This window comes from Trachemys scripta, chromosome 8 (genome assembly GCF_013100865.1).
Source record: "Trachemys scripta elegans isolate TJP31775 chromosome 8, CAS_Tse_1.0, whole genome shotgun sequence".
NCBI classification, from domain to species: Eukaryota; Metazoa; Chordata; order Testudines; family Emydidae; genus Trachemys; species Trachemys scripta.
Genome location: NC_048305.1, coordinates 106,116,994 through 106,130,254, shown reverse-complemented (window position 1 = coordinate 106,130,254; position 13,261 = coordinate 106,116,994). Strand labels below are relative to the sequence as shown.

At 58.7% G+C, this 13,261-nt stretch overlaps 1 protein-coding gene across 1 annotated transcript; it reads left to right on the top strand.

Moving 5' to 3' along the window:
* The first annotated feature begins 295 nt into the window (after positions 1-295).
* Positions 296-11,769, top strand: PLK3 (polo like kinase 3). The gene is made up of 15 exons (XM_034779889.1): positions 296-575; positions 2,017-2,124; positions 2,250-2,366; positions 3,270-3,399; positions 3,516-3,603; positions 4,129-4,224; positions 5,176-5,374; positions 5,906-6,032; positions 6,588-6,697; positions 6,899-7,016; positions 7,675-7,758; positions 8,241-8,403; positions 9,053-9,182; positions 9,502-9,612; positions 10,216-11,769. The coding sequence occupies exons 1-15, from the start codon at positions 375-377 to the stop codon at positions 10,408-10,410; spliced, it is 1,977 nt and encodes a 658-aa protein (XP_034635780.1). The 5' UTR covers positions 296-374; the 3' UTR covers positions 10,411-11,769.
* The last annotated feature ends 1,492 nt before the right edge of the window (positions 11,770-13,261 follow it).

Sequence of the window (13,261 nt, the reverse complement as noted above, 5' to 3'; positions counted from 1 at the left end):
CCCCCAGCCAGGTCCAGGGGGAAGGGGAAGGAAAGCAGGGGGCAGCACAGCCAATGGAGGTTAACATTCCCGTCAGCTGTTCGAGGCGCGGGCGGGGGATTTCTACGCTGCCCGGGTCCCTGGGATAAGTCACTCGGTCGGAAGTCGAGGGAAACCCCTCTCCCCGCCCGTCCTCGGCCCCCGCCTGTGAGCGCAGCGGTCTCTTTAAGAGCCAGCCCCGCCCCCAGCGGGAGGGCGGGGCTCCGGGGGTGACGTCAGGTCCCTTCATTGATTAAAGCCTCCGGGGTTCCCTGGCTGCGCGGCGCCAGTGTGTGAAAGTTCCAGGGCGGCTCGCCACGTGTGAGGGGCTGGAGGCGGATCAGCCGGCGCCCCCCATGGAGCTCGCCTGCTACACGCAGCATCACCCCTTCCACTGCAGCCTCATGGGCTCGGAGCCCTACCCGCCTTTCCCCGCGGCCGGGGCCGCCCAGCCCCACCAGCCGGCACCGCCGCAGCCCAGAGCGGCCGAGCCCACCCGGATGATCGCCGACCCGGTCAAGGGCAGGCTTTACTGCAAGGGACGCCTGCTGGGCAAGGTACCGCCTGTCCCGGGGGCGCTCGGCAAGGGGTGGCCTGCTGGGGTGGGGGCCTTGTGGCCGGGTCGGCGCCTAGGGGGGCAGAAGGCCCTTCCCCTGGCCTCTCCGTGCGGTCGCGGGGCGAAGCTTTGGATCCACCCCCGAGGCCTGGCTGGGCTCTGCTCTCCGATCCCAGCCTCCGTGCGGGTAGGAGCTGCTCGTGGGCTACCTGCCGATGGGGGGAGGCCTCCGTAGGCAGCCTGGCTCCGCTATCTGCGTGCACGGCCCTGGGGGGGTGCTGCGGCTGTGAGCGGGTGAGTCACCCCTTCCTTCCCGCCCCCCTCCCCGGCACTGGGCATCGGGAGACTCGGGCTCTCCCCGGGTTCGGCTGCCCGCTGGCAGCTTTAGGGACTTGCTCTGGGGTGGGACCCAGCAAATCTCCCCCGGGACTTCCCTGTCTCTCCCCCCCGCCCCCGGTGAGCCCCTGCGGTGCCTGTGTCTCTTTCTGAAACGGCCTCCGGTTTCATTGCCCCGGGAGCCGCCCCCGGATCCAGGACTGGAGCAGGTGTTTGGCTGAGACACACCCACGTTCCCCTGCCTGGGGTGACCCCAGTTGGCTTGTGGAGGGAGGTGTCCCTGGCTCAATCCTCTCACCCTTGTGACTCCATAACTCATTATGTTTAGAGACACCCCCTTCTTCCCCCCCCCTTGCGGCTTTTGGAGGCTTCTGGTGAAATGCTGCCTTCAGCCCAGCTCTGCAAACTCCTCTTAGCACCTCTGTTTCAAAGCCCTGCCCCGGACCTCACAGCCGGAGGGAGGGGAAGTACTGAACAGTGCTGAGTTCTTTGTTCATCCCTGGCCAGTGCCTCATGGTTGGGCCCGTTGGCTACTGGTGCTATGGGGCAGAGGCTGATCCCCCAAGAAAGAGCAGCTCGCCTTCTCCTTACCCTTCAGAGCATTGTTCCACCCATGGCAAGGCGCATGGTGTGGGATTCTGTGGCTTTGTGCCTTGCATCATTGCAGAAAAACCTGCCTGGACGGTTCTCTCTCTCCCCGTGGTCCAAAATCTCTGCCTGTTCTCACTTCCCTCCCATGTGCAGGACTTTCCAGTCGCTCTCGGGGAGCAGACTCACAGTATTGATGGTGTGGTGGGAGGCGAGACACGCTACAGACTTTACAGGAACTGATTTTAAAAACTGGCCTGACTCAGGGCTGTCACTCCAGGTTTTAATAATGGGGCTTCTAGTATGACAGGAAACCAGATATTTTGGCTTTCTTCAAAGCCCATGTGTTCCCGGGGAAACCTCCAGGAAGTCAAATGGCAATTGTTCTATCCGGACCGGGTGGAGCTGTGACTAAGTGAGTCACTGACATGTGTTGAATGCTCTGGTGACTTCCCTGAGAGCAGAGGGGAGGATTGGAGAACTGGTGACCGGGGTAATGATTGCCTCTTCCTTTGCAGGGCGGATTTGCGAGATGCTATGAAATGACAGACGTCAACAGCAACAAAACCTATGCAGTGAAAGTTATTCCTCACAGCCGAGTGGCTAAGCCACACCAACGGGAGAAGGTATGTGTGGAGGTGATGGCTGAGCGATCCGCTCTGGGGGAGAGCAGAGATTTCAAGCTTGCCCGGAGCAAGGTCTTTGCAGAGTGATGGGGCTGTTGGTTGATGGGCTCCTTCCTCCTTTTCAGATTATGAATGAGATCGAGCTGCACAGAGGCCTGCATCACAAGCACATTGTCAAGTTCTCGCATCACTTTGAGGATTCGGAGAACATCTACATCTTCCTGGAACACTGCAGCAGGAAAGTAAGTGGTGGGCTCGCCCCGTATGGCACCAGGGCTGGCGTGACGCTGTTGGGAGCACTGGAGTGTGGATTCGAGGGGTCAGTCGTGTTAAGGGGGGGACTGTACAGCAAACGCACCCGATTTGTCTAGTGTAGACAAGGCCGTAGCTGTGTTTTCGTTCCCCGAGTCCCAGCAGGCCCCTCTTGACTCATCACTCACGCGCGGACGCAGATCTCGCTTTCTAACGGATGCTTGAATTCACACTCAGCTGCTTGTCAGATGTGCCCCTTTCATTTTCCAGTCCTTGCCTCATGTGTCATCGGCTGGGTAAACGCCACGTGCTGGTCTTGCATAACCACACTAACCTTGTGACTGGGCTTCTGGCAGGGCTGTTCGTAGAGCCTGTAAGTTGCTCGAACTGTTCTAGTCTGACTCTCTTGCCAGCAGTTCACTCCCTTCATGGACTCCCTTGTAAACACCAATGGGGCTGACCCAAAATCCTTCAGTACCCCAAGGCTGCTAAGGTGGCATCTTTGGGCCTGCCTGGATCAATTCAGGCTTTCACCAGCCAGTTACGCTGGCAACTTCTCAGAACAGCCCCTATGTAAAATGAGCAGCTCACGGCCACAGCTTCACCCGAGGTGGTACTTAGAGTCTCTGGCCTGACAAAACATTGTGCTCCAGGAATAGGTAGCACCTCTTGGTCCTAGAACCTGAGGCCAGAAGAAATTGCTGGGGTGATCTAGTCTGGGCTGGAGAACAAACCGGAGCCACTCTCACAGCCTGGGTGGTACCAGAGCCAGATTAAAATCAGGTGTCTGCACGCTGCAAACTGTTGCTCGCACTAGTGTCTCAGGCCTCTGAAAACACCCTCCATGCCTTTCTGGCCCAGTGTTGCTAATGGCTTTGCTTTTCCTCTTCCAGTCCCTGGCTCACATCTGGAAAGCCCGGCACACGCTGCTGGAGCCAGAGGTGCGGTATTACCTCAAACAGATCATATCAGCCTTGAAGTACCTCCATCTCAAAGGCATCCTCCACCGGGACCTCAAACTGGGTGTGTACAATGACCTCAGACCCTGAGCGCCTGTTGGGGGGGTGTGGGGTGTGGAGGAGAATCCTGGGTAGCATCCGTCCCTGCGCTGGTATCCTAACGCCTCCCTTCCATTGTAGGCAACTTTTTTGTCAATGACAATATGGAACTGAAAGTTGGAGACTTCGGCCTTGCTGCCCGGCGTGAGTCTATGGACCAGAAGAAAAAGTAAGTCTCCAGGCTTTCCTGCTCACCTCCACCCGATACTTGATTCTTCCTCTCGGCCCCATACCCTGCCTGGGAAATGCAGCACTTCCCTCCATCGCTTACCTTGCTGTAATCAACTGCTGGCCCTGCCTGGCCAGAGGGGAGGGGAATGCACAGGGAAGATGGTGCCTCCTTGTCCTGGCCCCGCACTCAGGCGGTGGTGAGGGCAGCTGTGTGGGGATCTGAGGCTGGAGGGAGCTTGGTGCTGGGTCAGCAGAGTGGGGAGGGGGAGAGGTGGTCTGTGGAGGGATCGTGGGGGTTAAAGTGGACCCTGAAGGGATGGGGCAGGGTGCTTTGTGCATTCCCTTGAGAATGGGGGTGATGGAGTTCTGCTGCTCTGGATGCAGAATGGACATGCTGGAGCCCAGGGCTTGGCTCTCCTCCCCTGTCGGACAGGGGGCTGCATGGAGGACGCCAGCTGGGGCAGAGTTGACTTGTGTTCTGGTTTGTTACCGCGCCGCTGACCGTGCTCTGCTCTCCCCATAGGACGATATGTGGCACCCCCAACTACCTCGCTCCTGAAGTGCTCCACCGGCAGGGCCACGGGCCGGAGTCGGACGTGTGGTCTCTGGGCTGTGTCGTGTAAGTTCCCAGCTCTTGTTGCAAAGCAGGGCCGGGCTGGCGGGAAAAGGGGCTGGAAGAATGAGGCCGTCCTGAGCAGCTCCCTGGGTAATCCAGCCAGAGCCACTCCCCAGTGCAGATGAGCGAGCTGGGTCTCCGCTCTGGCCTGCGGTTTGCACCAGTACTGGTCAGATGCCACTGAGAGCAGTGGGAGCTGCTCAGGCCTTGCCAAGGGCTGAGTTTAGCCTGCAGAGGTTTTTACTGCTCATGGATTGGAAGCAAAGCCGAGCTGGACTGATCCTGGGGCATCTGCAGGGCTGGCAGTTAAGGGGGGAACCGCCGTACTTGTAAATGGCTGGCTCTTGGGGTGTCCTCCAATGAGCCCAGCGACACAGGACCCCCGGGTGCTACCGAGTCCTGTGTCGCTGCAGACCACACCGCTCTTCAGAGCGCTTTCAAAACAATGGAAAATGTCAGGCGCGGGGGCCGATCACCGATCTATTTATATGGGCGGTGATCACTCCCCGCAGTGCGAATCATAAACATCTCACGCGTGGCTGTTCACCCTGGTAAGCCACAGGCTTCCTGTTGAACTTTCCATTCACTCAGCCGCTTGGACAGATGCAGACAGAAGGTGGGCGCTCACAGCGGTGAGCTCAGCTGCTGGGGGCGGGACCTGGGCAGAGTTTAGCCCCGCCCCTGCTAAATATAGACGTGGCTCAACCGACATTCCTGGTTCCCAAGGTTTCCTTATCTCTGGGGCATTCCGGATGTGACTGCAGCCTCTTGCTCCCCAGAGGATGGCGTTTGCTCAGAGGCTCGTCACAGGTGGCACTTGGAGCCAGGTGCGGCCTCTTGTCAGCGCCTGAATAACTTCCGTGCCTTGTAATTGCTGGGCTGGGGGTGAGTCAGGCCGGGGTGTGGCCAGGGGGACGTGTGCCCAGCTCTCACCCCCACCACCTCTCTTTCCAGGTATACCTTGTTGTGCGGGAACCCTCCCTTTGAGACCTCGGACCTCAAGGAGACGTACAGGTGTATCAAGCAGGTGGAATACACCCTCCCGGCCTTCCTCTCCACGCCAGCAAAGCAGCTGATCACAGGCATCTTGAAACGCAACCCGTCTGACCGCCTCACGCTGGAGGAGATCCTGGACCACGAATTCTTCACCAAAGTGAGTGGCTGTCCTGCGGGTAGCTATCCCCCCCACCCACCGGTCGAAGGAGAATAAAAGCAGGGTGGGCCTGGTCTCTGCTCGGGTGGCAAACCTCCCAGGGTGTATGTCTCAGTACACTGCGCTCTTCCCATGACCCAGTGCCCTTGCAAAGGACACCAGTCTGCTGGAGACACCAACCTGCAAGTGACAGCTGTCCATGAGCCTGGCCTATTGGCCATTAACATCACTGGCTGTTTAGCCTTCGTGTGCCTTCTAAATCCCCTTGTATCCATTTGAGCTGTGTCGCTCTTGGCAGTTCTGCACTCCTGGGCCATGTGGCTGTTCCACGTGAGCGGAGGCTGCGTCTCAGGGCTGGATGATTCCCAAGTGTAGCCCTTTCAATGCAGCTCCCTGGAGAAGTGAGCTGCCCCTGGCTGTCAAAGGAGAGGAAGTGTCACTGCCACCAAACCCAGGGCAGCTGTTGTCTTGCTGTATGATGTGTGATCTGTTGAGGAAGGTGAACCAGACCATGACACTCTCTCTCCCCAGGGCTACACACCTGATAAGCTCCCACCCAGCAGCTGTGTGATGGTGCCTGAGCTCAATCCTCCCAACCCGGCAAAGACTCTGTTTGCAAAAGTCACCAAGACGCTGTTTGGGAAAAAGAAACCCCAAAGTAAGTTCTCTCCCTCCCGTCTGTCTTGGCTTTTGTTGTTGGCCAGCAGGTAGCATGAAGCCAGTTAAACCTGGTGGAGGATGGCACACCTGATGCCTAGCTGCCTGGAGCTCAGTCGCTCTCTGGAAATCTGGGGTCTGACCTTCCCCCGGAAGCTTTTATTCCGGCATTCTGAACAGAGCACTGCTCCGAGCAGGCGAGGCCCCGCTCCAGAGATGCTGCAGGGCGTGCTCGGAGCTGACGTTTTCATTCCAATCCCTTTCCCTGGGGCTGGAAATGTTCCCTCGCAACTTCGCAAGGTCAGCGGGTGCATGAGAACCAGGAAATGAAACTGACTAAAACTGCCCAGCCTGGTTTCGCTGGTCCAGCTGAGTGAAGTGCCAAACTGGAACAGAATCAGGGGGTGGGAGAATGTAAACAAGATGTCAAACTGCTTCTGCTCTCGGCCGGGCCAGCAGAAGGACTCTAAATATCTATCCTCTGACCCACCGACTCTGCTGGCCTCCCTGACATCTGCTGGGTCTGCTCACTAAACATCTCCTTCCTTCCTTCTAGTTAAGAAGGGCCACTCTGAAGAGAAGGATGACATCTCCAAGTTGGTGGTTGGCCTCATGAAGACCTCTATCTGCAGGCAGATGAGCTACAAAACCATGGAAGGGAATGAGGTAAGAATGGAGGCTGTGAAAGGAGTAACTCCTTGTATCTTGGGGACGCTCGCTGGCTCCTTGGACATGGATGCGCTTCCCTAAGGGTCAGTGTCCTGGCAGGGGAGCAGGGATGAGGTGGAATCTCAAAGTGGGAGGAGGTGGGGCTGCTCCTGGAGCGGGGCCCAGGTGGCAGTGTCAATATGCACAACCTCTCTCCAGGTGACCCCTGTGACATGTCTGAGCGCCAGCTGCAGCCCCGTGGAGACGCTGGCAGAAGAGGGCTCGCGGAAGTCTGTCTCCAGGTCCATTAGGGGGACAGCAGCCAGCAGCTGTGAAGGTGAGCGAGGCGGAAGCCTGCTTGGAGTTGCCCCTGTATGTAGCGCCATCCTGTGTGGAGATTCTCGAGCACCTTGCAGACCCACCGCTGGCCTGCTGGGTGGGAGTGGCGGGGAGACCCAGGAGCTGCTGCCAAAGTGTTGCACTGGGCTGGGGGAGGGGCGCTGATCCTCATCTGCCCCACGGGGGTTGGTGCTGATGCTGCCCTTCCCAGCAAGGAGAGGACCCTGTCTAGAGAACATTTTGTGCCCAGCTGAGGGCAGGGGGTTTGAATGCCAAGTTACTGTAGACCCCAGATCTCTTCCTCCCATGCTTGACTCCCTGGTTCTGGCTGATGTGGTTTCCTGTTGTGAAGACGGGGGGGGCCTCAATGGAACCCCTCTATTCCCCTCCTGACCTCAGAGCTGTGAATTCAAACAGAACAGTAGCTCTTTGTGGCAGCTCCATACAATCCCCGCCCTTGTCTTGTCGGGAGGGGACGTCCTCTTGTGTCTTGGAACCTCATTTGGCTTCAAACACCGCGTGCTCCGTGGCAGCAGCCGATTGGGCTCCTGTCTTTCAGCCTCTGAGCTGGTCGGCGGCTCTCCGCGGGCTAGTAGGTGTCGTCAGCTGCCTCCGGAGCTCAGGCCTGACGGATGGATCTTTGTCTTCCCCTGCAGCATTTGAAGAGTGCATCACCGCCTCTGCAGTCACCGACTCTGCCATCGGGCTTCTGAAGAGCTGCCTGGCCGCCATGCCGCCAGGTAACGTGGCTTCTCGGGCTCTTGCCGGTTCTCCAAGCATCCCCCTGCTAACCCCGCGTATGGGCCAGGCAGTCGCTTCTCCTCGAGGCTGGTGTTGGCTTGGTCAGAAAAGGCTTCCTAAGTCCTGGAGTGTGACACCTATGGGGGGGATGTGTCCCCATGGCTGCCCAGTGGTACTTGTGGGACTCCAGCGTCTGTAAGACACTCGGAATGGAGACAGCCGGTTCCCTACAGGAGACACCAACTTCTGGTGCTATCTTCAAGCCTAGGGGTGTTGCCTGGCCTATAGGCTTTGGGTGGAAGGTAGCTAGGGTGGGTAATGTGGCTGGAGCAGAGGACTGGGCCTCTGGAGATCTGGCTGGCTCCAAATCCTCCTGCTAGGACCAGCGGAGGTTCAGGCCACTCGGTGCTTGCTAGCATCCTCCTTCGTGAGGCACGTCCCGGGTGTCACCCCGCTCACAATCCCTTCTTGCCCCCACCAGCCCAGCGGAACCCTGCCTCTCTGGCTTGCCACGAGCATTTCGCCTGGGTGAGCAAGTGGGTGGACTACTCTAACAAATACGGCTTCGGCTACCAGCTGTCCAACCACCGCATCGGGGTCCTCTTCAACGACGGGACGCACATGGCTCTGTCGGCCGATCGGAAGTAAGTGGAGGCCGTGGGCCGCCTGGATTTCTCTGCTCCATGTGGGGGGCAGGAGGGATCTCCTGGCTTTCTTTCTGCGTTGGCCACTGGGCAGCTGCAGGGCACTTAGAACTCAAAGTGAGAAGGGGAGGAGAAAGTGTGTAACAGCAGCCTTCCCTCCCCAGGGGCTGGGCCGAGCAAGGACTAGCATGGCTACAGGCCCATGGGGAGCAGGAGGCAGTAACTGTACACGCCGAAGGGTGTGAACTCCAAGGAGCACCTTCAGGTCCCAGGGGATACGACTGCTCCATCCCACGAGTCTCATGGCTGCCGGAGATCTGGCTGGCTGTGAGCCCCGTTCCTAGACCCCAAGCCGACTTGGGCTGGGCCGGGGAGCCAATGCCTTTCTCCCCAGGTCTAAGATCAGACTCTAACAGGGCTGCCAGCTCCTCACCTCCGCAGGGCCACTGTCCTATGGGAGCAGCACCAAGACTATTGTTGGCTTTGCCGCTTACACTAGACCCCCCCCCACCACCACCAGCCAGCTGAGGGTGACTTGGGCTCCCCCCAGTCTGGAGCCTGATGGTGGAGCCCATGCCTATTGCACTGGTGGCAGTGCAGGGACGCACTGCTGGAGACGGAAGCTCACCTGGTCTCCTCCCCTTCACAGGATGGTACATTACAACCTGACCAACAGCAAACACTTCGCCTTTCCCATGTCGGCCATCCCAGAGCAGCTGCGGAGCCAGACCAGCGTCCTGCGGTACTTCGCCTCCTACATGGAGCAGCATCTCATGAAGGTGAGTGGCCCCCGGGCTGTCCAGCAGCAGGTGCTGGGGGGTGGTCTCCGGGCAGAGCGCGCTCGCTTGCTGAAAGGGGGAGCCTGCCACTCAGCAGGTGGCATCGCATAACTACCAGGACACAGGGACGGGGGTGCTCCCCAGGAATGCACCGTGGGAGTCCTCCGTGGGGAGCTCAGCTGGTGGTCTAAAGCTTCACTGCAGCAGAAACCCAGAGCCAGCTAGCATCTCCACCATGTGCTGGTTTTTGTCCTTGGCCTGGCTTGCAGAGGCGGCCGCTCGGGCAGGGATCAGCGGCTAATGCGGATTCTTCTCCTAGGGGGGAGACCTGCCCAGCATCGACGAGATCGAGCAGCCTGCGCTGCTGCTCTTGCAGTGGGTGAAAACTGACCAGGCCTTGCTGATGCTCTTCAGCAACGGAACGCTCCAGGTACGTGTGGGGTCCTGTGGCTAGAGGAGGGAAGATGGCGTCTGCCTGGCTGGCCGGTCCCTAGGTCTCTGGGTAGGGTTCCCAAGGCTGGCTCTACAGAGCTAGCCCCCACCCCTCTGCTGATGGCGGCTTTCCTCACCTGCAGGGAGCAGCTACTTTCAGTGCTTCTTCACTTACCCCAGAGAATCTGTTTCAGGGCTGGAGTTTTCACACCAGGGCTTAGGAACCAGTTCTAGTTATGGGGGATTTCTTAGTCTTCCCCCAGAGCTCTGGGGCTCCTAGGCAGAGACACCAGTCGCAGAGCACCATCCGCTTGGTCTCTTGCTCGGCTAACCTCTTGATTGGAAGCCTTTGTAAGGGGAAGGGGGCTCCTTGGCTGAGTAGCCAACCCATGGCTTCCCAGCATGGGACCCTTAGCCACAGGTGTCCCTCCCAGCTTTCGTTAGCCTGGAGGCCCCCCTGCTGCTGGGCCCAGCCATGGCACGTGGGCTGCCCTCCTGATTGTGGGATGGGGTGTGGAGCAGGCAAAGCTCTGTCACAGCTCAGGGAGAAGGGGCTGGCTGAGGCCTGAGGCTGGAGAAGTAACTCGACTGTCTCTCCTAGGTGAACTTCTACAACGATCACACCAAGGTGATCCTCAGCAAGCCAGACCATTCCTGTCTCCTGACCTACGTCACCAAGGACCGCAACTCCTACACCTACAAGCTGAGCAGCGTCCGGGAGCTGGGCTGCTCTCCAGAGCTCCAGTACCGGCTCAAGTACGTCCTCAAGCTCCTCCAGGAGAGGGCCGACACCTAAGTTGGGGCCATGGGAGAAGCCTCCTTGGATTCGAAAGCCTTCCCGTCGCGTCAATGGAATGAGTGACCGCGCTGGCTGCCCACCAGAACTTTCCTGCCGGGCGGAAGGAACTTAGATAGGGGCATCTGGATATTTTGGCTTATCAGCAGCTGGCCTCAGCCTCGTTCATCTTGGGATGCCTGCCAGCTGTTTATACTGAAATCATTGCCCTGGCATCTGTGAGCTGACTGCTTCAATCCATGGAGAAGGGGAGGTGTGTGTGTGGGGGGGTGAAGGTACACATCCAGTTTACTCCTGTGTAATCGTTACACAGCTTAAGTTGTACACGTGGTTGGGAAGGGGAATCTCCGGGGGACAGCTCTTCCTCTCCTCCCATGCGGAGCAAGCTGAGGAGAGAAGGAACAAACCTGACTTTTAAGGAGGAGAGAAATCTTTGGCCATTGTCTAAATGTTAAGAGCCCCATGCCTGTCTGGCCTCGGAGCTGGGGTGGGGAGCGGAGAACCCTGCTCCATCTGGGCTTGGTTAGAACCTCCCTGCTCCTGCCCTGCCTGGCCATGTGGGGGAGGCTCCTAGTGAAACCTGCCCAGCCTGTGGGTGGCTGGGGTGAAGTGGAAGCTGCTTAGGCCGAGCTGCTACCCTTAGGGACTCTCTTCTGCCGAGGGCGTCGTCCATGTCCCTGTCTGGCTCTCGGGGTGGGCATGGGATCTTGGCTAAAGCGGGGATCTTGCCTAGAGGCCTGAGAGCTGGACCGGGGCTGGGGCCCCCCAGGAGGGGTGGGAGAGCCTGCTGTGCTGTGGGGCAGACCAGCCTACCAGCAAATACTTTATTCAACTTGAAAAAATCTGAGCATACTGCTCAAGGTGCAGCCAGAGCCTGATGGCTCTGGCGCGGGGGGGATGATGATGCCCACACTCGTTCTGAGGGAGGGTGTGGGGTGTTGCCATCTTACCACTGCCAAGAGCTCAAGGCAGAGCCTGTCAGCCCAGGCTGGCCCCCCTCCTGGCCATGTGGGGGGAACGGGAGACCTGCAGAATTGTTACACTAATGAGGGGGTGGGGTCCTCGGTGCGGGCGCTTCCCCTGCTTGTCTTGCAGCGTGCGCCAGGGAATGTGAACGGCCACGGTACAGACGTGAAATGCTTTAAGGGACCCCATGAGCCCTCGGCCAGCTGGGCCCTAAACAGGGTTGAGTTTTTTTTTCTTGTTTCCAAACACAGGTGCTTTAGCCTGATGAAATTATTTATGTATTTGTATTTATAGTGAATTATTTATTTCACCCCTTCCTTGGTCTCCTGTCTGTGCAGGGCCCCGTTTGCTCCGTCCCTTGCTCAGTAATAAAAGTGTTCCTTTTATAAAACACAAGGGCCTGCTGCCCCCCTTCTCTGTGCCTTCTTTGGCAGCTTGGCCGTGGCGGGGGCAGGACCATCTCACACGGCAGGGCAGCAACCTCCAGGCAGCCCCGGCTTGAGGATGGTTGCCTGTGTGCATGTGCACTGAGGACATTAACCTTCCCTAGGCAGGTGACTCGTGTGTATTCTCCAGTTCCTAGAGCTCCTGGGCCCCTGCCCCTCCCCAAGAGGGTGAGCATGGCACCTAGGATGGGTGCAGGGGTGTGTTACAGCAGCAGGGCAGTACCCTAGTCTGTTATTTAGCAGCTGCTCTGTAGGGGGTTGGTCTGAGTGCTGGGTGGTGGTGGAGTCTGGGCTAGGATTAGTGCTCCCATGGGGTGGGGGGGAGTAAGGGGTGCTGGAGAGACAGCACCCTAAAATCAGGGCCATCCCAGTACCGATTCTCAATGCTGTCTGACACACACCACAGCCATGCTTCCACCTGTGCAGGATTGATTGTGCTGTCACCACTGACCCCCAAGGGGCTGTTGCTGCTGGCGGAGAAGAGAAAGTGGTTTTAGGCCCCTCTTGCTTTAATGGTGACGGAGTAAAGCTCAACTCTTGTCCATCCACCCTGCTAGAGCAAAATCAATCCGTGCCCCTATCCAAAATGCTGCTCCCACCCCTGCTCACCTACTGTAGGATTCTGAGCAAGGGTCAGGCTGGTGCCACCTTACCTGGGTGAGGCCAGGTGCGAAGGGGGGCTGGAGGGAGGAGAGCTCTTAGCAGAGAAACCTCCTGCCCATTGCCTACTAAGGAGTGGTGGTTAAAGCGCTCTCAAAGCGGGGGCTGAGGAAGATTGTCTCGGATCTGGGCTGCTGGGGTGGAGGTCAGAGGGTTGGATCTGGGTTCCTAGACGCCTGCTCTCTCCTTATGAGCCGCTTGACGTTTTCAGAACCCCCTCAATCCGCGGCAGCGAGGTGAGCTGGCAGGCACAGGGGCCGGGTGCCGCGTGAGCCGAAATGGTGCTTGGTGCGTTGGCAAGGCAGCGGGCGCGGCTTGTCAGCCTGAACACTGCCTTGGTGGAGGGGCTAGGCAGTGACTTACAGCTGAGAGCTCAACGGGCTGGTTTCTGCAGCTCTGGGGGGAGGGGTAGGTCCAGCCAGCCCCCTTCCATGGCTCATAGGGGTGGTAGGACACAATGGGGCCCCTGGGACAGGGTTACCCTTTGTGAAAGCAGCTGGGAGAGGAGCCAAGAACGTGCAGTCCTTTAATCCCGTGCTCAGCTGAACCTCCACTCCCCAACCCCTGAGCTTTGAAAGTGAGAGGCCTGAGAACAGCTGGCCTTGCATTAAATCCCCCAGCTGCTGGCTTTCCTCCCCAGTGGGTGTGACCTGACTGCAGGTCTGGCTCAAGGAGGTGCTCGCTGCTCCCCCCAGGGAAGTAAAAAGCCCCCCATGGTGCAGTTTCCTTTGCCTGGTGCTTGCGGGGCGGGGAGTTTTGGGCAGGGGCTAGCAAGGGGC

Coding starts and splice junctions, on each gene's coding strand:
- PLK3 (XM_034779889.1), top strand. CDS start 375: ATGGAGCTCGCCTGCTACACGCAGCATCACCCCTTCCACTGCAGCCTC. Junction 576..2,016: donor AGGGACGCCTGCTGGGCAAG/GTACCGCCTGTC, acceptor CTTCCTTTGCAG/GGCGGATTTGCGAGATGCTA. Junction 7,759..8,240: donor CCTGGCCGCCATGCCGCCAG/GTAACGTGGCTT, acceptor TGCCCCCACCAG/CCCAGCGGAACCCTGCCTCT.